At 44.7% G+C, this 24,343-nt stretch overlaps 1 protein-coding gene across 1 annotated transcript; it reads left to right on the forward strand.

The window, feature by feature from the left end:
• The first annotated feature begins 306 nt into the window (after positions 1–306).
• SUGP1 (SURP and G-patch domain containing 1) lies at positions 307–24,178 on the forward strand. The gene is made up of 14 exons (XM_037885583.2): positions 307–454; positions 1,544–1,715; positions 2,546–2,649; positions 3,124–3,348; positions 5,485–5,608; positions 6,641–6,744; positions 8,645–8,768; positions 11,223–11,524; positions 17,600–17,706; positions 18,423–18,600; positions 18,938–19,044; positions 20,092–20,237; positions 21,765–21,894; positions 23,023–24,178. The coding sequence occupies exons 1-14, from the start codon at positions 430–432 to the stop codon at positions 23,047–23,049; spliced, it is 1,875 nt and encodes a 624-aa protein (XP_037741511.1). The 5' UTR covers positions 307–429; the 3' UTR covers positions 23,050–24,178.
• The last annotated feature ends 165 nt before the right edge of the window (positions 24,179–24,343 follow it).

The following is a 24,343-nucleotide window of genomic DNA, read 5'->3' on the forward strand; positions in this document are numbered from 1 at the left end:
TCGGAGCAAATCACGCGCTGGGGAGCGGCCCTCTCCTCCCAGGAGGGCCTCGTCCCCGCCAACAGGCTCATGGGAAATGTTGTTCTTTACTTCCCGTCTCCCCCGCCTCCTTGGAGGCCTCGCCAAATCGCTCGAGAACTGCGCTCTCTCAACGGGACTTCCCGCGCGCAGTCTCATGGGAGTCGTAGTCTCTGCCTTCAGCCCTGCCCGGGAGGCCGAATCCGGCAGTTGGGGCGAGCGTGGGATCTTGGGCCACATACAAAAGAGAGATGGCCTTTAATCCTTCCAGCTTCCCCACCCCATCCGTCTCCCGCTTTCTGGATTTCGGACTACAACTCCCAGGCGCCTTTGCGGTGCATTAGCCCTGCCCTCCATTTCCATCCCATAAGCCCAGGTAACCGCGTTGCATTGTGGGATAACGACATCAAAATGGACAACTCCCGGGATGCTCCAGGTACCAATGTTGTCTCCGCAGCCTGGGCCTGGCCTCCCCCCGGCCTCCCCGCCTGTCTGAGAGAGAGCCCCTCCTCCGGCCCCGATTCTGCCCCCTTCCCCAGCCGGGGGAACGGCCCTGGCTCCCAAGCAGAGCCCGGCCCCTCGCTGGGGGCTTAACTCCTTCTAAAGGGGTTCAGCCCCCTTCGTCCTCTCCCGCCCCTCCCCAGGCTCGAGCCCGGCATCCCGTCTAAAGGGGCCGCCCCTGCAGGCCCGGGCTCTCAGCAGCAGGGCTGGCAGGGCCCCTGCCTGCTGTGGGTCTGCCATCCGTCACAGCCCAGCCCTGGAAGCGAAAAGCCTTTCCCCCTAGGCAGATCAGCAGCCGCCTTCCCCGCCGCCCTCAGAACTCTGGCCGCCAAGCTGTAATTGTACAAATGAGGGAGACTTTTAAAAAGTGATGTTTTAAATGCCTGATTGATACGTGTACAGCAAAGCCCTTCACCTTGGGAGAGAATGCACTGTCATCTCAAATGTGAGAGTCTCTAGCCGAATATAAGAATGCTCTGTCTTTCTGTAACACCTTTTGTTTGAGGATTTCTAAAGTGCTCGCAAAATGTAGGTTAAGTCTCATGACTGTGTCCTGTTAGAGGGGGCAATCTGAGGGTATGTCTACATGACAAGCGCTGCAGCAAGGCTGCTGTAGTGTAGACACTCCAGTGATGGAAGGGATTTCTCCATTGCTGTTGTAAATCCACCCCCTCAAAAGGCAGTAGCTAGACTGATGGAAGAATTCGTCTGTTGCCCTAGCTGCATCTACAGTGGGGTTTAGGTTGACCTAACCATGTTGTACAGGGTGTGAAGTTTTTCACAGTCCTGAGCAGTGTAGCTAGGTAGAACCAAGTTTTAGATGTAGACCAAGTCTGAGATAGAAGTTAAAGGACTTACCAAATGTCCCCTAGTCAGATGATGTAAAAGTCAGGAATAGTAGAAGTGGAAAAGTGGTTTGTTTGCTTTTTCTCTCATGCCCCTCCAGTTATTTATAAGCACTCTAATATTTCTCTAGATGATCTCATAAGGGGAAGAAAATTTTGATCCCACTTTGTTTCTCCAGGAAAAGCTAGCAGATGGTTTGGCGTTACGCCATCTAAATCTGTGAAGATGAATATGAATATTCTTCATCAGGAGGAACTGATAGCACAAAAGAAGAAAGAAATTGAGGCCAAAATGGAGCAGCAAGCAAAACGGAATCACCTGGCCAGCCAACAACCCCCTCGGCTCAATGAGTGCGTAAGAATCATAAGGTTTTGTCACTAAATTTTGTTTCAGAAACCATTACATACAGGACTGATTCAAAAAAACCCTTTAGTAAAATTAAATTTAGTACTTTAGTACATCTTTCTTTTTATGCTAGGCAGTTTTCAGCGTCTTGTCTCCTTTCTAAAGTATTGTCCATGGTTGAGCAGCTAGCAACAACAATTAAACATGATTGTTGCTAGCAGAGACCTAGTATGTTTTCCCTGGGGCTTTCTGCCTGATACTTTTATTCTGTAAATCTTGTTTTGGAAACTGCTAGAGACTAACCCCACAGTATGGTTTGGTTAGTGTAGTCCTCTGAACAAATGCTGCTCAGGGAAATGATACAGAAACTCTGCTAGCAGCAGTCCTGTTTCAGTAGGGTGGGAAGTGAACTACATGGGATGCACAGATAATTCCATAATAGGCAAATTCTGTGGCTGTGGAGATTTAGAAAATGTAGGGGCATTTTGTACAGTGGGAGAGACGTAGTCCAAGCACTCAAGTGGGAATCAGAAACACCTGAATTCTAACTCCAGCTTCTGACCATGAATCATTGCAGGTTTAGAATAAGTGACTTACTCAACTTCCTGTTTCACTTTCCAATCCGTTAAGTAGGGTTACTAATACCTAACAGGGGTATCGTGGAGATTAATTAGTATCTAATATTTTGAAAATGCTATATGATTGGGAAGTGCTGAGACAGGTGGTCCCTTTCCGCCTTGAGAGATTAGCAATTATTGGCATTTTATTTTGCTCTCTGAGCTACAAGGAAGGACATGAAGCATCTAATCTTCTTCTCTTCTTTTTTTCTATTTAGAGATGAAAGTGGTGAAAACGAAGCCTCTGTTTCCAACAAATTTGCCAACGACGGCAGCTTTCTCCAGCAGTTTCTTAAGCTGCAGAAGGAAAAATCAAGTACTGGTAAGTTGACTCTTGGGCAACAGAAAGTCCTCCCTCTTCTCCTTTGTGACACCAGCAGCATGAGAGCTGCTCTGAAGGTGTATTTACACGGAGGAGCCCAGGGTTAGAGAGTGCAAACTGTTTGCTAACATTGGGTACTTTAAATACTGAAAGAGAAGTGGTCCCTCTAAACTAAGAGGAAGGTGACTTGGTGAGGCAGTATGTGGTACGGAAGCTTGCATTGCTACCATCTGTATTTAGCAAGATATGTTCTCGAGCTTGAAATGTATTTTCTTAACATTTCTGGGAGATCCTAGTCTTCCTTAAACTCAGCTGCTTGGCTGAGATTGGTGTTTACCAACAAACATCTGTAAACCTAAAATTAAACGCAGTCCACTGTGGTAACCATATTAGTGCCCTATGCAAACTACTCGGATCAAATCAGAAAGGATACACAGATTTCCCCCCCCCCCCCCCCCTTTCTTTTTTAAGAAGCTTCCCCAAGTTCTGGCAACGTTTCTGCAAACACCTCTGCTTCAAGCACCGGGAAGAAACCCATCCTGATTGGGAAACGTCCCAGCTTGGGCACGAGCAGCATGGTGAACCAAGTGAAGAATTACTCCCATTCCAAACAGATGCCAGTTGCTAACCGCCTCAGTGTGTTTCAGTCACCAGATGATGATGAAGAGGAGGATTATGAGCAATGGTTGGAAATTAAAAGTAAGTTGCATCCTATTGAACTGAAATCACCTCTTATTTATTTTGCATGCAGGTTCAGTTAGGCTATCGGTAAGGGTTCAGATGGGAAACAGCTTGGTTTAATGCTTCTTCGACTTCTGTTTACAGTCTTTCTTATGGGGAAAAGTTATTGCTTGATGCTTTCTCATTGGAAAGATCTTACCAAATCACAGCACATGAGAAAGTATTTTTCAGCCCAGATCCCAATGGGCAGGTGTCTGCATCACAAAATATAAACACTACAATTGACACTGATTGGCCCCCTTGTTACCAACTTCATGACAGGGGCTGAGGATTGAATTACTGGACCATGGAGAGTGAACTCCCTCCTCACCCTTAGATACTGTTCCTCTAGTTTGGGGCTGACACACATTTGTTAGCCAGAGTGGGAGACGCTCCCCCTACCATTGCCTGTGCTGTGAATAGAGGACTCTCTTCTCCAGAGCTGTCAAGCCAGCACCTTTCACCATTACAAAATTCACATACTCTAAGGAGTAGGGAGGGGAAGGGTATGTTCCAATCTTTCCTCCACTTAGTTGAGCTTGCTTAGATGTTGGTGGTAGGAGGGTGTCTGCCTTTGCAGCTAGAAAGCAGGCTGGATGGTGCACAATTCTTTTTTTAAAAGGTGGTCTTGAGACATATCTGGTTTGTTTTAATCAATTGAAAATTAAAGGCTCCCTCTTCAGGAGTGGCTGTCTGAACACTAAGCATTTTATGGAGATCAGATAGAAGTGAAGCCCTTCCATCTTTCCAGAGTTTCATTAGGAAATCACCATTTTGGACATCTTGACTGTGAGCTTCTTTCCTTACCCTTTAAATCAAGATTGGATCCTTATTCTAAAAGAGAAGCTCTAGGAATTATTTTGGGGAAGTTTATGGCCTGTGTTATACAGGGAGTCAGACTAGATGATCACAATGGCCCCTTCTTGCCCTGGGATCTATGACTCCTTGATTAGGTTGGAATATCAAAGAGAATAAAGAATGCTGCAGCATGTCAAATAACATAGTCTCATTTAAATTTAGGGCCAAGATGATCTTAGAGAAACTTATTGAGCCCTGCTTCCCAGCTAGTAACTTGAATTTCCATTCATGTTTTGAACGAATGGTTTAGAAGGAGAGTCAGTCTGGGCATATTTACAGACCTCCTAAATAGGCTTCATGTTACGTGATTAAACAAAATGTGAAATGGTTTTAATGATGCATTAGAAAGACCACTTCTTGCTATATGGGATCAGCCTTATTGCTATTTCCATCAGAAACTTAAGCAAAATCTCAAGCAGATCTGCACATAACCGTGTAGAAACCAAGGCAGGAATTAAACATCCCTACAACAACTGAAAAACGAGTGTGGGAGACCAATTGGCTAATGGGATTGGTACTAGGATATGGACTTTTTTGCTTTTTGGTCATTGGGTCAAATCTAGTCTAGGTCAGTGCTGACAAATCTGTTACTGTCTGATAGCTGTTCAGTGGCCTGTGTGAAATTTGTTTGGTCTCTGTCTAGTTCCCAGTGAACATGTGTCCTTTATTGGGCTTTCTGTGATACTTGAGATGAATTGGCCCCTTGTTGGCAGTCTCAGCAGAGAGGCCAAAGGGTAACTTCTCAGAGAGTCAGCGCTCTCCCCTCTGGTAATGGTGCTTCCTGGTTAAGGCACACTGGCAGGTGCAGCATGGGGAAGCTTACGCTCCTACTGCCCAGACTGTGTCTGGTATGTGGATAAAGCCTGACATCTCAGGAGCTGAAATCCATGCCCCTTCGTGAACAATACATTATTTTAAAAAACAGCCACATTGTCCCCACCCCGTTGTGAGTGTGTGTGTTAGAATTGTTAGTAGCTAATTACATAGCAAATTGCAATTGAACCCTAAACTGGAAGGAATCCACATCTTCTATTTTCTCTCATAAAAGGTTCTAGTCAGATCGTTCCTTTCCCACTGGGAGGGTAAGGCCTGAGAGTAACTCGGATTTGTAACTTGTGCAGCTGTGTAAGACTGGCTCCCCATTTCATCGTTTTTCTCCTCATCCCCATCCCACTCTTGTCTACCGCTGTGGTTCTTAGAAGTAATGTGCCTGTTGGGTGTGTGAGTTGAACCCCAGTACTGACAGCCTGCTTAAAGTTTTACCCCCAGAGGATGCAGAGACCCGGAAAGTGGTGGAAAAGCTGGCTAGGTTCGTGGCCGAAGGGGGACCAGAATTAGAAAAGGTCGCTATGGAAGACTACAAGGATAATCCAGCATTTTCGTAAGTTTGGGGGCAAACTTCATTTGCTAAAGCAGCATAGTATATCTCAAGGTGAAGAACCTAGGCCCTGCATGCATAGAGCGGGGGCTTTGTGATCTTCTGGGAAGAGGGGGGTTGGATCTTTATGGTGTCATTTCCTTCATATGTTTTCACAAAGTACCATAAGAATACTCTGTGCATCTGGACAGCCTTCTAGCCATGGATCTCAAAGCGCTTTACAAACACCAGTCAATTATGTCTCACTATCTCCTTTGAGGTAGCTGAGTGTTATTGGCCTTGTTTTATAGATGGGGAAACTGAGGTATAGAGAGGAAATGACTTTGCTGAGGACACGTCGCAAATCAGTAGCAGTTAGAAGGAGAACCCAGGAGCCCTGACTCTATGCTATTGTGGTCTAGCAGATAAGAGTACTGGGCTGGGAGTCAGGAGACCGTAGGTTCACTCCTCTCTGTCTGCTGCGTGATCATTTCCCCGTCTGTAAAATGGGGCTACTGTTGCTTATGTTCCGAAAGTGCTGTGAGATTTACAGATATAAAGTGTTATAGTCCAGGGGTTCTCAACCTTTTTTTTGATGGCCCTCCCCCCCAACATTCTATAAAAACTCCACAGCCCACCTGTGCCACAAGAACTGGCTTTCTGAATACGAAAGCCAGGGCTGGTGTTTCGGGGAGAAAGCAGGGCCATTGCCATGCCACAGGAACTCCGCAAGGTTACATTGCTCAGGTTTGACTTCAACCCTGGGTGGCGGGGCTCAGGGCTGTGGGGCTTTGGCTTTCTGCCCTGGGCCCCAGCGAGTCTAACATTGGCCCTGCTTGACGGACACCCTGAAACCTGCTTGTGCCCCGCCAGACCCCGGTTGAGAAACACTGTGTTATACTATACAATTTATAAATGGAGTCATTTAAGGTATTTTCAGAGTAGTTTATCTTCTGATTTTGTCTAGTCTAGTCTTTTTTTGTTTTGTACCAAGTGGGCAGAAACATTAACATCTCAAAATATGCTTTAGTAACTTTTTTCTCCTGTCCACTCCAGATTTTTACATGATAAGAACAGCAGGGAATTCCTGTACTACAGAAAGAAAGTAGCAGAAATGAAAAAAGAGAATCAGAGTTTGCAGACGTCCTCTTGTCAGAAAGGTAAGTGAGGGGGTTGGGAGCACAACCTGTCAGTCATGAAATGTAGCTCCTAAAGTCTTTGTCAGTGCTCTCAATAACTGCTAGTTAGACGTTTTAAGAGTCGATCGAAGTAGAATATGCAGCAGCTTTAGTCGTGCTGTTGGTCTCTTGCTGCCTGTAAGTAAAGCCCTGTCACAAAGGGAGTTGTATGATGTTTCCTGGCATCGATCTCTGATGCCACTGTATTCGTTTCCTGAGTCAATAAGAGAGCCTGATTCTTAAGGGATGCCACTATATTCATTTCCTTAAGTCTATAAGGGAGCTCTCCACGCATGAAAGTCCCATTGAAATCAGTGCGAGTCCAACACACTGAGAGCTTGCAGGATTGCTTCCTGTGGAGGAAGAGTATCCTAGTATTTCCCAAACGTCTTCAGGAAAGTGAGCTAGAAGGAAGAAGATTCTGCATTGTTTGGTCCTGAAAATGATGTTCCAACTCTGAAAGACAATAGATTTAGAATCTGTCTTGCTTCTCAGGTACTCTCGTTTGCTTTCTAACTTCACTCTACATGAGTCAAGATGGAAACAGGGTCTTTGTTTCTTCAGCATTCATTCCCCTGTTTCTGCTGCTTATTCCCCATTGAAAGACATTACATTTAGCTTGCATCATAATTCCATAGCCAACAGATGGGTTCTTGCAAATTGGGAATTGTGGCTTTAGGTGGAGAAGCAGGAGCAGATGATCTGCCAGTGAATTAATGTCCAGGGCAGTGAAATGCAAAAAATTAAATATTTCGGGAAGGAGGGAGTGGCCTGGTGAGCTAAGCATGATTTTTGGGTCAGGAACATCTCGCGTCTAATCCAGCCTCTGGCACAGAAATCCTGTGTGACCATGGCAAATCACTTAACCTCTCTTCTCCATTTCTTCAGCTGTAAAAAAGGGAGTAATGCTGTTTACCAGTGCAGGGTGTTGAAGGTTTATTAGTTAACACACAGTAGCAATGATTTTTATAGAGCTTTTTAGGTCCATAGTGCTCTGAAAACACCAATTAATTAATCCTTGCAGCACCGTAATAGTTAAGTGGTATTATCCACCCTTTGCAGATGGGACATTGAGGCAAGGAAATGTTCTGACATGCCCAAGCCCATGCAACAAATCAGGTCGCCTGGACGCCTACTCCTGTGCTCTAACCGTTAAGCCTTGTTGCCATAGTGCTCTGAAGATGGGAAGTACCATATAAGGCAGTTGTATGTAAATAAAATACTTGTTTGATTGTTCATAAGGGGGAATTGCTCTGACAATGTTCACGGTCAGAGCTTTCTCTGTACCATTGGACTAGGGCTGCAGTAGCTCCCTCCTCCAGGTAAGAGTGGGACGAAGGCTCTGTATGGAGCACTGCTTTCCTCTTTTCCTCCAGATTGGCTAACACAAACCACTCTCTCTCACATGTGACCTGCCACACTCATTTCTGAGGGCTGCAATCCTGGCAAAGCTCCCACTTACTTCAGAAGTGGGGGCCTTAACTAGAGATGACCGATTGCATTGTGGTTTTCTGCTATGGGCAAATATCCAGTACAGGAGGACAAAACTAGCTGCCTTCCTAAGTGCGAGAGACAAATATGGGTTTTCAGAAGGGGAAAGCTGCCTTGTGTATTAGTCTACTCTCACCTGCCCCCTGGCATGCAGAAAATCAGAGAGTGAAAGTCCTGGCCATTCCCCTGGATACAGAGAAATCGCGCTAGCTGATACCTCACTGCTTACCCAGTGATATGAACTCTTGACCATTTGACTGTGTTTCTTTACGTTATTCTTAAAAATAAACCCCTCCTCTTGCCCTTATTCCACTCTTGGGGTCCGTAGAACAGATAGGCTTTTGACTGTTGGGTGTGTGAGTTGGGCCCAGTATTGACAGCCTGCTTAAAGTTTCACCCCCAGAGGAGGAAGAGACCAAGAACTTTGCTGAGAAGCTGGCCAGGTTCATAGCAGACGGGGGTCCAGAGGTGGAAGCTATTGCCTTGCAGAACAACCGGGAGAACCATGCTTTCAGGTAAAGGAAGAAGCCTGCAGCTGAGTGTGCATGTTTTTTGTGTTTGTTTTTAGCAGGGTTTACAGGGGACAAACCCCTATGAATAAGACTTAGGATACAAGCTGCAGAATGACTATATGTGAAACTGGGTATAGAGCCCGGGAGTCCTACTTCACAGTCCTCTGCTCCAACCACTTAACCATCTTTCGTCATGTTAGTGCGATTTAATTGTCCTGAAGTCTGATCTTTACTTTTTGCTATTTCCACTTCGCCAGACAGCGTTACCCCCATCGATACCCTGTGCGTTCACTTCTGTTTCATGTTCCCCTCTGTGCATGGAACACACTTCCTGAATGTGTTACCCTCTCTTCATTCATATTACTCCTTAGTCCCACTGCTGCTTCAGTGGCTGCTAGAAATGAGTCAATATTTATTATTTCATCTTCTCTTGTATTAGATATCATGGCACTGGAGTCGTGCTGCCATCACCTGATCCCTTTGTGTGTATGTTGTATCCCTTTTTGCTCCCTTTAGTCTGTTTTTGTTGTTGTCTTAGGCCTGGATTCTCCAGTGAGCTCTGCATGGGTACAGGGGTCCCTCTGCACAAAGCTCATTGGAGGATCAAGGCATAGGATTGTAAATTTTGGGTGCTGGCGCTATTTCCCCTCTATGTCTGTTCAGCACATATTACGGTAGCACCCAAAACATGTTATAAATAACGGACGCTGCTTTGTGCCGGGTAGGTCACCCCTTTTCCAGTCCAAGCACTCGCGGTGCAACACAGCAGTTGTTCTACTTATTTCCTGCTACTGGACACTCCTAGAGCTGACCAAGCCTAGAACCCAAATCCCAGCCCAAGACTGCCATTTCTGACCAGAAAATACTCTAAACAAACTGGCATTTGATTGCTATCTGATTTCCCTAATTGTGCATTCACTTCCTCCCTTCCATGGCAATGCGCTAGTATTGATTCTAATCCTTTACACCTTTCCCTGCAGCTCCCTTTCACCCATGACCATCATCTGGTGCTGATACTCACTGCCGCTTTGTAGGGCGCCTTAACTAAATTCCAGGAAGAGCCCCTCCTCCACTCTTTGGAAAATTTCTCATCAGTTTATCTGACAGACCCATTACTCACAATCCCCGCTGGGAAGTGCCTAGTTTTTCTTCTCACCCAAGCAGCTCATTGTTTCTGCCATTACAAGGAGTTACAATATGTTTCCTGGGAATGAAGCTAGACTCACCAGTTTTTAATTAGCCTCTTCCTTCTTGAAATCTTGGCATTATATTAACTGCCATCCTGCCCTCTGGAATCCCCGCCCCCTTGTGTTGAGTGGCATGTCAGACAGAAGTACTAGCATCTGAGCCGCTTTGTCATTTAACTCCCGTAAAGCCCTGCTGGGAATCCCATCTGGGCCTGCTGCTTGGGTTACTTCATGTATTGCTCGTGGAGGGTCCGATCCCGCACTCCATGCGCTACCCTGAAACAATGCCCATTTAAGTGTGCAGCAGCTTTGTCTGAGTTAGGGAGTGCGAGGTCACACCTTGGTGAATTTTTGAATACAGCAGAGACACATGTGTGCGTGGGCCTGTGTAGAATCATGCAGTTATAGACAGAACGGACCTCTTACCTAACTGAGTGTGTTCTCCTGCAAGAACACAACAGTCTCCTAATGAGAGGCTGTATCCAATAATAAACTGATCCTCTGAAGAGTGAGGGATGGGGAAGTTTGAAGGGAGTTATGGTTTTATGTTAAAATGCTTAAATTGAAAAGGGGATGGGGGAAGCGGTGGATAGATTTGTAACAAATCTGAGTGTGTCTAATCTGTGTGGCTGTTAGATTGCAGACTCTTCCTATTCCTCCCACAGAGATTGAAATAGGATTTTCCCTCCACCCAAAAGGGAAAAGACATTATTTGTTCATGAGGTTACAGCCTATGGCAGTGAGCTCTGGGTGTGGGGGAGGGTGGGATTACATAAAATGACTTAGTGTCAGTAAGGTGAGTACTTGAGTGGGAGTTTGCTCTAACCACTAGTCCATTTTTCTCTTTGGTAAGGTGAAGAGGCATCTCTTGTGAACTGGAACAGGCTGTGTGGAGTACAGCAGGGGGGATTGGGGGAAGATTTTATGTTTCCACTGACAATGTGATCTTGTAAAGGCATCAGATGCCTAACCAGAACAACCACTTTCTTATTATTTCTCTGTATTTTATGGTATTGTAACTATTAGCCATGGTGCATTTACAAACAGCCATAAAGTCCCTGTCCCAAGGGGCTCACAAGCTAACTTGCACCCCAGGCAAATGAGGCACCAGAGGGGAGAGAAGTATCCAGGGTGAAGTGGAAGAAGTGGGTTTGAAGAAGGCAGGAGATATTTCCAAGCACGTGGGGAGGAGAGTTCCTGGCCAAATCACTGTTAGACCTATCTCTGAATTGAAGTGTTGCACACAAAACTTTTTCTTTTTTCAACTTAGGTTTTTATATGAACCAAACAGCAAAGGCTACAAATATTACCGGCAGAAGCTGGAGGAGTTCCGTAAGGCCAAGAACAACTCCATAGGGACACCTTTTGTGCCGGAACCCAACCTGAAACACAAGAGCATTCCTGAGGCCACACCGTCCTCTTCATCCTCTCCAGCTTCCTCTAAACAGCCGGTTGCAGCTGCCTCTAAAAAGAGGAGGAAGAGCAGATGGGGGCCAGAGGAGGAAAAGGTTGACTTGCCCCCCCCAGAGCTTGCCCAGCAGGAGTTGAACTCTTCTCCCTCCCCATTGTCAGGTTAGTGGTTCTGTATTTGGGGTTGATTGGATTTTTTTTTCCTGGTAGCTTGTGATCTGTTCTAATTCAGTTGGCTCTGTAAACAGGATACCCTGTGAGTCTATCTCTTGTTGTAATCTCGCCAGTCAGCAACCTTCTATCTCTCAGCGAAGTCTAGCAGCTAACTCTCATGTGCAAATCCAGATAAACCACTTTATCTCATTGACTCTGGGGATTGGAATCTTATCGCTTTCCAGCTATCTTTAAAACTCTGCTGAGCTGTAGCTCATTATAGCCTCAGCCTCCATGCTATTTAGGTTTCAGAGTAGCAGCCGTGTTAGTCTGTATTCGCAAAAAGAAAAGGAGGACTTGTGGCACCTTAGAGACTAACCAATTTATTTGAGCATAAGCTTTCGTAAGCTATAGCTCACGGTTAGTCTCTAAGGTGCCACAAGTACTCCTTTTCTTTATGCTATTTAGGGCTATTTCACTTCAGGAATAGAGATGGTCAGAAAACAAATGTTGAAGTATGAACTCCGCTTATTCCCTGTGGTAGGCTGACATCCTTGGGCAGCTCTTCTATCCTCTTTGATGATGACGGGTCAGAAAAGTAACTAAACATAAATAGCTTTGCTTATGGTGCTAAGGCAGTGGCTCTCAACCTTTCCAGACTACTGTACCCCTTCAAGAGTCTTTGTGTTGTGTACCCCCAAGTTTCACCTCACTTAAAAACTTACAAAATCAGACACAAAAATACAGGAGTCACAGCACACTATTACTGAAAAATTGTTTACTTTCTCATTTTTACCATATAATTATAAAATAAATCAATTGGAATATAAATAGTGTACTTACATTTCAGTGTGTAGTATACAGAACAGTATAAACAAATCATTGTCTATGAAAGTTTAGTTTGTCCTGACTTCGCTAGTGCTTTTTATGTAGCCTGTTGTAAAACTAGGCAAATATCTAGATAAGTTGATGTACCCCTGGAAGTCCTCTGAATACTCCCAGAGGTACATGTACCCCTGGTTGAGAATCACTGCGCTGAGGGATGCAAGCAAAGCTGCCAGGTTCCAATTTTTGGTCTCCAGGACCTATTTCAAGTCATGAGACTGCTCCCTGATCCAGGGTTGTGATTTCTCTCTGAGGACAGCATGCTGCAGACCCCTTTAGGGGTGCAACTCACATCAGACACGAGGACTCTTTTTCCCATAGAGGCACTCTTACTGTGCCTGCAAAATTTAAACACTTATGTCCCATGTGTGCATGTGTAGATAGGTAATGAGTCCGACGGTGAGCTGGCTATGTGCACGTGAAAGCATGACTTTCAAGGGCACCTGACGAATGCAAGCATTTTTCAGGTACAACTGTCTTTGAATACTTTGCCCATCTAGTGTGATGAGGGGAAAGGGTGTGGATAGGACAGAGAAAAGGAGGAAAAAGAGAACAGAGATGAGGGAGGCAATGGAAAGAGAAGAGCCAACCAACTACAGGAGGGGTATTGGTGTGAGTATAGAGAGTGGAAATGTATTCTTTCTAGAAAACAAGCTCTAATGTCATTCTGAGCTGCGGAGTGAGTTCACAAGTGCATACGTTCAGCCTGTGGAGTTCACTGTCACAGCGAGTCATTGGGTCATGTACTGTGGCTGGGTTTTAAGAGAGACTGGATAATTGCATGGCCATTAATAACACTGGATGGCCAAGATAAAGGGTAAGATGCTTTGTAGTGTCGGCTGATGGCCACAGGGATCAGGAATAGAGCTGGTCAGACATCCTTCGTCAGAATGTTTTGATGAAAAACACTGTTTCCATTGAAATCTAAACAGCTTAAAAAAAATGTTGATTTCAACAAAAATTCCTGGAGGGGGGGATATTTTGAAACAAAAATGTTTCATTTTGGAAAACTTCATTTAGAATTTTATTTTATGGGTTTTTTTATTTTTACATCAGTAGTAGAGAGATTTTATTTTTAAATCACAAAGGGCAGCTGCTACTTAGGACTCATTGACATGTTATCTTCTTTAGATCAGTGTCTCTTGTTTGTGTTGTAATGAAACAGTTTAGCACTGATACTGTTTGGAATTAAAACAAATTTTGAAACCTCGAAACTTCCCACAAAATGGAAACTTTGAGTTTCAACCAGCTCTGTCTGGAGGGAGGGGGAGGGAGGGAGATACCAGGCTAAATGGACCACTGGTCTGATCTTCTATTCCTTTTCCTAGTGAGACCGAAATCAAATGCCAAGGTCTCCCCTCATTCTGTATTGCTGGAGTCCTTCTTTCCTTCAGACATTTAATGTCTCTAACTTGTGTAAAAGGCAGGCTACATGGGTTGTCACACCTTCATTTATCTATTTTAATACATTTTTTAAAAAAAAAAGTTAAAAAGCCAAAGCTGGGCAGATGCTATCATAATAAAATAAGTGAATTCCTGCCTTGCGCATCATGCTGCATTTGGGGTCTGATAGAGTCTTACAGCCGCACATTCCTTTGTGTCTTCCTGCTAAAATTACTTGCTTTTTCCTTTAACCTCCGTGTTAGCTTCCTCTTAATTAGACAGGTGGCATGCTCACTTTCCACAGGGCGTTGTCAAGTAAAGGAAAAGAAGGCAAACAATCTGCCAGTCATAAGAAATTGACCGTTAACACTGTGTTAATGCTCTGCAGGGAAAATGTTTATTGGTTCAGATGGAATAATCCTCTTCTAGCATTAACATCTTTAACTTGACAGATGACTAGAATACCAAATTATAGCCATGGCCCTGCTGGAGTTAGAGCCACAAAATGTGCTTTAGATGGTCCATGCCTCCCCAGCCCCATCTGCTTTGTAGATGTTGCTGCTTTGGAGCCTTGGACAGTTAGGCCAGGACTGTTTATTATTTCTCATTCATTCCATGTCAGTTTTCAGTCTTAAATCAGTATCATGCAGAGTGAAGAGTGTAGTATGGCCCTTTTGGACGGATATGATGCTCCTCTTACGTATATTGATGTTTAGACACTTAACAGCTTGTATACTACAGTGAGTGATGTATTCAAAATGCTGAATAGAACAGGGGTGCTATTAATTAGTAAAGTCTCGGAACTACAGGAGAATTCGTGAGTGTTGTCTGGGCACATCTGATGCTAACTTTGGATTGGGGGCGGAGCGCTGGTTTGGATCTGTCTAGTTGTAATTAATATGATCTTCAGAACACTGAGTCAAAAGTCAGGCAGCTAATGGCTCCCTTTGACTATAGAGTGATTGCACTTGTCGTGAAAGGAAGGGAGACCTCCTCTCCAGGCATGTGAGTAGGGGTAAACTTTCCGGTAGTCTTCTGCTCGATGCTGCAAATGGCACCATTCACCTGGTTGTGGCCAAGGGTAATGTTTTGCAAGGCACACTTTTCCGAGGATGAAAGCAGCTCTTTATCCCAGGCTGAGGAGCAGTTCCGCATCTTCTGCCTGTTTTCATGGCATGAGTGTGCCCTGGCTAACACTCTCAGTCCCGTGGCCCGGTTTAGGTAAGCGTGCTGACGTCTTTGCAATATGTGCAGATTGATACAAGTTGCCCAGGCACCTGTCTTGGCTTTGTTCTACAATAGTTTTCCCACCTGCACCAAAGACTTTCTTCCTTCTGTTTAATTTGCCTGGATATAATAGGTGTCACTTTGAGGGATTTTTTTAATTAGCCTTGGTGCACCGAGCTAAACACGTACAATAGGTCTTTCAGCAGGTTATTGTCATGTTGGCCTGGAGCTGCAAGGTCATATGTTGGTTCCATGAAACCAGATGTACAGTTTTAGTGCAAAGAGGAGCAAAGGCATGCACTGTATGTCTGGGATGGAAAGAAAGATGCCTCTCTATCTCACCCTTCTCCTTTTAAGGCTGTCCCTGGAGGCTTGCCGATACATTGGCCTCCTGAGCTGTGTTGTGCTGTTAGTTCTAGATGGCATAAACTCTCAGGCTAAGTCAAACAGCTGCTGACCTTCTCTGTGAGGGTCGAACGGATTTCTTCAATGTAGCCAAAGAGGCTTCCTGTTCCTTGAGAACGGGGCTGACCCTGTGTTTGGGGCTGCCAATAGAGTCTCCCATAGGACATTTTGAGCCTGATTCTCCTCTCACCAGTCTTCCATCAGTGGAGCTGCTCCTGATTCTCACTGGTGTATGTGAGAGAAGAATCATGTGCTTTATTTAAAGGGCCTCTGTCCGATAATTTTATGTATAGGTTTGGTTTTTTATTTGCGATTATTTCATTGGGAATTGAGGGCATACTCAGTACTTCACAGAGCCTGGAGGGAGCCAGTTTATCTCTAACTCTGTCTTAGAATATCTCTTGCCATGTTTCTGCTGAACTCAATATACACAGTTTGCTCTTAAGACTGATTATATGAGTATCCAAGTGCTCTCGGCCATATGAGCATGAACTGCTGGACTGCTTTATGCTCTTGTTTGGAGGCAGGTGCTAAGGAAGCCACTTTCCAGATCATCAAAAAGAACGAGGAGTACTTGTGGCACCTTAGAGACTAACTGCCACAAATAGTCCTTGTTCTTTTTGCTGATACAGAGTAACATGGCTACCACTCTGAAACCTGTTTCCAAATCATGACATGCTTGGCAAAAACCATAAGGGGAAGGGGATAAAGCACTTTGATCAATTGCCCTAAGTGAGAGTGAGAGAACTGGAGAGATGACCCCTGGGGCCTAATTACCATCTGCACAGACATTTGGTGTCATGAACAATGATCCTATTATTATCAGGCTTCATAATTAATTGGTAGTGAATAATTAATGAAGCATAATTTAGCCATAGCCTGGGTTCACATTAAATATGAGAGGTTTCAGAGTAGCAGCCGTGTTAGTCTGTATTCGCAAAAAGAAAAGGAGTACTTGTGGCACCTTAGAGACTAACCAAGCTTATGCTCAGATAAATTGGTTAGTCTCTAAGGTGCCACAAGTACTCCTTTTTTTTAATTAAATATGAGGTTTTTGTAGCCACTAGGAAAAAATCCTTCCCCTTGTATTGAAAAACATAATGTACTTTCAAGTGCAGGGTTTGTGGGGTTTTTTTTGCAATCCTTTAAATACTTAACTGCAACTCTTAGATGTTTAACTGGGGAGCTGTCAGCCCAGTTAGTTAGAAATAGACTAGCCTTGCAAGTTGCTCTTCATTGTAAATCTTGGCTTCACCACCCCAGGAAAATTTTTGTTTGTTGTTTTTATTCCTGCAGAAATATTTTCTTAAAGAGAGATCATTATGCAATTTTAAAATGCCCCTATGAACGCACAGCACTGAATGGCCTTTCAAAATCAGCAGGGGCCTGCCTTACTGAGCTTAAAAACTAATTGCAGGGCCTTTCCAATACAACAGCAGGTAAAATCATTTCAAAACAGGAGCTTGAGACACAGACGAAGCAGAACAGGGATACACGAACGGAGACATCAAGCTTAGACTTAAAATATGTCTCCTCTTTGAAGGCAGGAGGCCTGATGTCCTTGTCCTTCTGAAATCTGTAGCTGAGAAATTAAACATATAGTAGGGAGTGGTAATTTCCAAAAAAGGTGTGATCATTTATCATTCTGAATGACTGGTAGCTATTCATATAGTAAACGCAGTACAGTTACTGCATAGATGTACTGAGCACTACACTGACAGACTGAAATCTGCTGGGCACTTAATGCTGTATAATTAAATACCAGTTTATTTGTGGTAGGGAGATTCATAAAGGAGCGTAATGAAAAGAAATAAGCTTAAATTAAGAGAGGGTAACGTTAGCCTGCCTGGGAGGACAGACTTCCTGACTCTGTGATCTCCAAGACTGTAGAATAGTTTCCCAAGGGAAGCTGGGGAATATCTGAAACTAGACAGAACAAAGCCCTAGAGAATACAAATGTGGAGAACAGTTCTGAGTTGGCCAGGAGGTGGAGTGTGACCTAATGAGTCTTTCTTTTGTGAGTCTTTAGAGTACTACTGGGAGTTGTTGTGCAGCTTAGCATCTTAATGCTGGAGTTATGTAACAGACTGTAAGATTTAAATGGATAGGATGTTGGGATTTGGTTCCGCTGTCTTGAACGGCTGGCTCAGTTTTTTGACAATCTTTAACATTTGCTTATTTCAGTTCAGGACCTCAAGGGTCTTGGTTATGAAAAAGGGAAACCGGTTGGACTAGTGGGTGTGACAGAGCTCTCTGATGCGCAGAAGAAACAGCTGAAGGAGCAGCAGGAGGTAATGCCATGAAATGATTTCTGAGCTAATTTGTGCAGCACTACATTGCATTGCAGCATGGTTGGGTTAAGGGGTGGAGATAGACAACGGAGATTTTCCCAGGGGCTGAACAAACAAAACCTCTTGGATTCATATTGGATTTGTAAGTATCAGATGATGCTGTGGTCAGCAGAAATGCATTACAGAGCATAGGGGGACATGAGCAAAATCCAGCCAACCCATCTCCCCGCTAAACAAAAAAATGTTCTGGCTGTGAGCTCACCTTTCCTCTTATATGCTATTCATGTAGGACTTAATGCCCTTTCCAACTAAAGCCCAATGTCTGCAAGGCTTATTGTGTCACTTTTCTTCCCTGCTGAGATTTGTGTTACTGTAGTTCAGGGTATCATAACTGGCCACTTTTGGGATCCTAAGGGCTGCATTTAAACTACAAACGACATAAAACGGGTCACATGGCAGCTGCCCACATTGTTAATGTATGGGTGCAGCTCTCAAAGATGCCAGCAGGTGATGCTCCTGTTTGACCTGAGCAGTAAGCTGCTTGCAGTTGGATTCAGCATTGCCTGCTGGGATTTGTAGTCTTCATGGCCTGCGTTTCTGTCTCATCGATAAGGCAGCCATGTGCTCTATTGCAGAACTTAGGGACCTCTCTGTGTCCACTCTGCTGCCTACAGACTAGCCGCCTCACTGAGCAGGCTACTGTTTTGCTTCCCTAGATGCAGCAGATGTATGACATGATCATGAAGCACAAGCGAGCCATGCAGGAAATGCAGGTGATGTGGGAAAAGGCGGTTCAGCAGCACCAGCATGATTATGACAGCGATGAGGAGGTAGACAATGAACTGGGGACATGGGAACATCAGCTTCGACGCATGGAAATGGACAAGACACGAGGTGGGTGGGAAAGCCTCAGCACTGGATTTCCTCTTGTTCTGCTGCTGTGCTGAGACTTCCATAGAAAGGAGTATGAGGTCTTGTGGCTAGAGCAGGGGATTAGTCAGGACATTCCCAGCTCTGCCACTGACTCACTGAGTGCCCTTGGGCAAGTCATTTAACCTCTGTGCTTCATTTTCCCCACCCGTAGAATGGAGATAACACCCACTTCACATGGGGTTGTGAAGCTTAATGCTTTGTGAAGCACTTTGAGATCCTGAGGTCAAAGGCACTATAAAAGAACATTTCTTTATCATTACTATGCTTTTTTTTTTTCTCCCCTCCATGTCTTGAGCAGAGTGGGCCGAGCAACTGACCCAGATGGGCAGAGGGAAGCATTTCATCGGGGACTTCCTGCCACCTGATGAGCTGGAGAAATTCATGGAGACGTTCAAGGCATTAAAGGTGAAACGAGCGACAGTTTCCTAGGCCACAGTGGAACTCTCCAGCAGAAATCTGACCTGTCTGGTAGCACTGAGGGAAAGTACTCAAGCATTTTCAGCCATTTACCAGAGTAGGCTGCCTGCAGTTCTGTGAGCCACTTACTGGTATAGCTTCTTTGCAAGCAAGTTTTTGGGGTTTTTTTTTTTTTTTAATACTTTAAGCCTGTACAGGCTCCCCATCCACTTGCAGAAATGTCTGCACTTTGTGCTGAACCCCTTGGCATCAGCCTTTGAAAAGAGCTGGTGTCCTGATTCAGCACAGCTGTGGGATGCTGGTGTTCTTCCACCGCTGGAGACTAAAGGAGAAACAACTCCATCCCCCAGGGGTCTTGTCACTAAAGGAGGTGGGGGGCTGATCTGTTGTGATTCATGGGGAAGCCTGGCTGGGCTGAGTGACAAAACAGTACGTCAGCAAGGGGTACAGGGCACTAGGTGACATTACAGTGAAACAGACAGAGCTTTCAGACTGCTTGCCGACAAGTCTGCAGTTCCAGTGTCAGAGCAGGATGAGGAATCACTAGTACCAGGTAGGGAAAATTGGAATTTTTAGCCAGACAAATGTAATAAAGCAAAACTATAAAGCCTGTGCAGAGCCCTTGGCTCCTGCCAACTCTGCTGGCATCCTTGATAGTGTTCCTTTGTAGCCAGCACTGGAGATGGGGCCTGAGGTAAGATCTCTGTTTAAATAAGAGCCATCTTTGGAGCCAGCCCAGTGAGCAGCTTTCAATTCAGAAGCCTGATACTTCTCAATTTAATCTCATAGTTGCACTCCCTGCACCTTGCAGATTACATTTTGGACTCTGGGTGGCTCTGCTGTGCTGTATCGCTTACCCGTTTCCTCCCCTGTGGTGGACGAGCAATGGAATCCCAAGAAGTTTTGTTAAAATTATTAACTGTCTCTGACTCTTTGCCCGGCCCACACTAATCTCCCCTACGTGGTGCTTTCCCTGCTCCCCTACTCGAGTGGAGTATTGCAGTGTAACTCGTGTTGCCTTTTGTTGCCCTGCAGGAAGGTCGCGAACCAGATTATTCTGAGTACAAGGAATTCAAACTGACCGTGGAGAATATAGGTTACCAAATGCTGATGAAGATGGGCTGGAAGGAGGGTGATGGGCTTGGCTCCGATGGACAGGGGATTAAAAATCCAGTCAGCAAGTAAGCAAAATGTTGTATTTTCTTTCTGTTGATTCAGTCCTTTTCTGTCAGGTAGGTGCTGATGCTCGCTTCCCAGCTTGTTGGAAGCAGCTGGAATGAATATGGCTGAGGTTCATCATTTGGACGGTGCATAGAACCTTTTTCATAAAGGGGGGGGGAAAAAATCTACTGAGGTGTTTCTGGTTCCAGAATTAGATTGGTTACTTTACACAAGATAGATGATCTGTGATCTGAGCATGGGCCAGGAGCTTCTGAATTCTAACCTTGACTCTCACAGTGCCATCCTCTGAGACACATACTCTGTTCCTCAGTTTCCCCATCTTTAAAATGGGGGTAGTGCTTACTTCCTCACACAGGCCATGTGAGGATTGATCAATGTTTGTAAAGTGCTATATGTGATTAAATATCCAATGCATGCCTTATGCAGCTGGAGAACTCTGAAGCAGACTTGCTGGTCTCTGGTGCGCTGTGCATCAAGGGCAGTTACCAGATGGTACTGCTCCAACTGTTTTTAAAAGCCACGTCAGTACCAAGCAGAAAGCCATCCCTCTGGACATCAGTCTGTTTCTTTACTCAAGTGTTTTTGGGATAATAAAGAGTAATTGCATCCAAAGTGGATCGGAATGACCAGCTGTTTGTGGTGTATGCTGGACTATAGGGAAACTAAATATTGATAATGAAAGCAATTAAGAATGTTTCCCATCCAGTGGGTCCTTTGTAAACTACAGTTGTTCATATCTAGTGGAAACCACAGATGAAGTGCGTCTACAAAGCATTTCAGCTCCTTTCTCTCAGGAATATCTGTCTGGTGAAGTGGTGGCCCACTTAAATCAAGAGCTGTGGGGAGAGATTATTGTGTACAGAATAATGAGGCTTCCACTGCACCTTTCCCAAATGTGCTGCAGGGAGCAATCCTGCACTGCACAGTTGGGCAAAATGTGACTTAAGAGGCTCTGTCATCTCTGATGTCTATGACTTGGCAAGGCAAGGGAGCTGTCTGATGCACAGGGAAGAATACTGATTTATCTTCCAGTGACTCCCTTTTGGGGGTGCGAGGTAGCCACTTTCTGTTTCATGCTCATTCCTTAAATAAGCAAGGTCCAGATCATTGCATTTGGTCACCTTGACTGCCAGAGGCTAATAAGCATGGCAGGGGCTCCTTCACTAGAGAGGCACCCAAAGCACTGAGAATTATCCCCGTTACATGCTTAATTAACCCTTCGTTTAACTAGCGCTGTATTTACGCCGCAGCTTCTCACTACAGCAGAGGGGTTTGCTGTTTGGAGGAATGAGCTCGCAATGATGTAATAGCACTGCACTGTTCTGAGGTCAAAACTAGCTACCCTGCTTGCTGCATATCTGTCTTCGCCTGTGCAATGCAAACATGGTCCCTTTGTCTTGGTCTCTGTGCTCTGGTTAGGAGGGCAGATCCTATGAGGTGGTGGGTTCTTTTGATTAGCAGAGAGATGTTCTGTTAGCATCTGCTTAACTAGAAGGGGGTTTTTTGTGGCTGTTTTTTTTAAACAGGGGTACCACTGCCGTGGACGGAGCTGGGTTTGGGATCGATCGTCCCGCTGAGCTGTCGAAGGAGGATGACGAGTATGAGGCATTTCGTAAAAGAATGATGTTGGCCTACAGGTTCCGACCCAACCCTTTGGTGAGGTGACTCCTAACACACTTCCGACATAGTGAAGCTTCAATAGTGTCTCTGCCCATATCCTATAAGGGGGAGGATGTGGAGTATTAGTGCTCCAGAATGCTTTATCTTTATGGCCAATTTTGCCTTGTGTAAAAACAGAGAGGACACAGTATGGCCCTTCATCTTCAAAGTGTTTCTCAAATACCAACTAATCTCCACAGCACCCCTCTGAGGCAGGCTCCAGCTAGCACGGGGACCTAGGAGTTGGGACTCTGGGGCCTCATTCTCCTTTGTCCTGCCCATTGTGCAGCCATTTACACAGTATAAAGTGGGTGTAAAATAGTATCAGATGTGGGTGTTGGAGTTTCCACTCCCTTGATAGTGATGTAAATGACTGCACAAGGGGCAGAGCCATGGAGATCTGCGCCCCAAGAGTTTATTCCCAACTCTGCTACTGGCTCACTCTGCAACCTAGGGCAAATCACCTGCCTGTAGTTGTTTCCCTACATGTAAAATATAAACGCTGAGTCTAACCTACTCCTTCACCTCAGGAAAGTGTGTGTAGAATGTGAGACTCAGTGTTTGTAAAGCGCTTGTATTGTACCTTTTCATCAGAGGATATTCCTAAATATCCCCAAGAGTTACATTTTAATAGAGCAAATAAAGTAACAGTCACAGGGAAATGAACTGTAACAATTCACACTAGGAGATTTTCCTTTTGGTTCTGTTCTTGTGTTGAATCAAATCATGAATACCACAACACCCCGGACAGTCAGCTCTCCTGGCTATTATTTTTAATACAAAAGTTCCTGCATTTAGCTGGAAGCTGTATGTGCCAAGTATAAATACTGCCTACAAAAGAAGCTGATGGGTTGTCCTTGAATCCCAGCGTGTTTTATGTTGAATAACCATTCTTATGGCAAAAAGCTTATCAGTTTGCATGTGACTCTGCATTACATCCAGCAGGCCAATGCACTTAGTCTTGCATTCCATTTGTAATTTTCCAGAGGAAACCTCAGATTTCACCCCTTGAAACCTCCTATTTCAGTGGAGTCCTTCAATTAATATTAATTAAGCTCACATAGTCATTGTTCTGTTCAAATTGCAATTTTAATTAATCTTCTGTTGTTGTTCCCTTTTCTACAGAACAATCCGAGGAGACCTTACTACTGATAGCGTTTTCAGGACAAAGTATTTTCAATACTGTTGTAATTTTACTGTGAAATGTTACAAAACTGCATTATCATCCTTTTTTTGCAAATATTGTAAAATCTATTAAAGTCACAATGACATCTTCACCCAGAACAAAGGCCTAGAAGCCCACTCACTGCACACTTGAGTGCCATGACAACTGCATCAAACAAGGCCTGGGATGGTATTCAAAAAGGAGAAGAGAGCAGGTGAGAATGGAGGTTTTTATCCGGTGCCCTCCTGTACAGAAGGGTAGCACCAAAGATACAAATGGGAATAGTTCAGGGACTCCATTGGTTTATTGCTCAGTGCCATGTTACTTGCCAAGAAATACATTTTTTTTGTGTTTTTTTGCATCCACTGCTCAGATATGCAGCCTATTCTGCCTTGGCCGTAGCTTTATTAAAAATATATGCGAGGCAGCCCCCTTAGCCCCCAAAGGTGAGTATCAGTTAGTTGACTAGCCTTTTCCCCCAAAGATCTGAGTTCAAATCCTGTATTAAGTCACAAGTATAAAGAGTCTGGCCTCCAGCTGAAACTGCAAACCCAGTGCCTATTTGTTTTATCTCTGCTTCGTAGAAAAACAAAGTCTGGAGCAGAGTGACACAGTGGGGGATTGAGGCCTGCTGGGGAAATTTGCCCAGTGCCAGTGCCATCCGTCCCTCACTTTCCTGAACACTAAATTCACACACAGCTTTCAGCAAAACAAGAGGCCCACATATCCTTTCTGTGGATGTGGGTGGCAGAGAACCAGGCCTTCAAAGCTGAGTTATTAAAGGCCAGTGGATTTTTATTGGTCTGTGAAACACTGCTGCATTGCAACTCTCCTCTGCTCTGGCTGTAAACAAACTCACACCCATCTGCCCCCTAGCTTTTTATCACAGTCTGATCAGAAGCAGTGGCCTTGCCACAGGGTTTTGGGGGTGAACATACAGCCCCATGGTAGTATTCTTTCAAAACATCTCAAATTGTAAGATTTTTTTCCCCTCCCCATGTTTGTTGTTTGCCCCTTCTGCCCTGATACCAAAATCTTACCATTTAGTATGTGATTCACCTTTCTCAGTGATGTAGAGTTAATGGCTTGGCTTTCAATAAAAAATAAAAACAGAGACTGGTCAATTTGATATGAGTTCATCATGGGAAAATTAAAATGTATGGGCACCTCGGAAACACAGGCAGTCAGGCTTGCAACTAAGAAATACGTGATCCATTCCTGGCAGTGATATATGCCAGTGTAACAGGTGCGCTTATTACAGCTTGCACACGGGGGTATTGC

This window comes from Chelonia mydas, chromosome 25 (assembly GCF_015237465.2).
Source record: "Chelonia mydas isolate rCheMyd1 chromosome 25, rCheMyd1.pri.v2, whole genome shotgun sequence".
In the NCBI taxonomy this organism is placed as follows: domain Eukaryota; kingdom Metazoa; phylum Chordata; order Testudines; family Cheloniidae; genus Chelonia; species Chelonia mydas.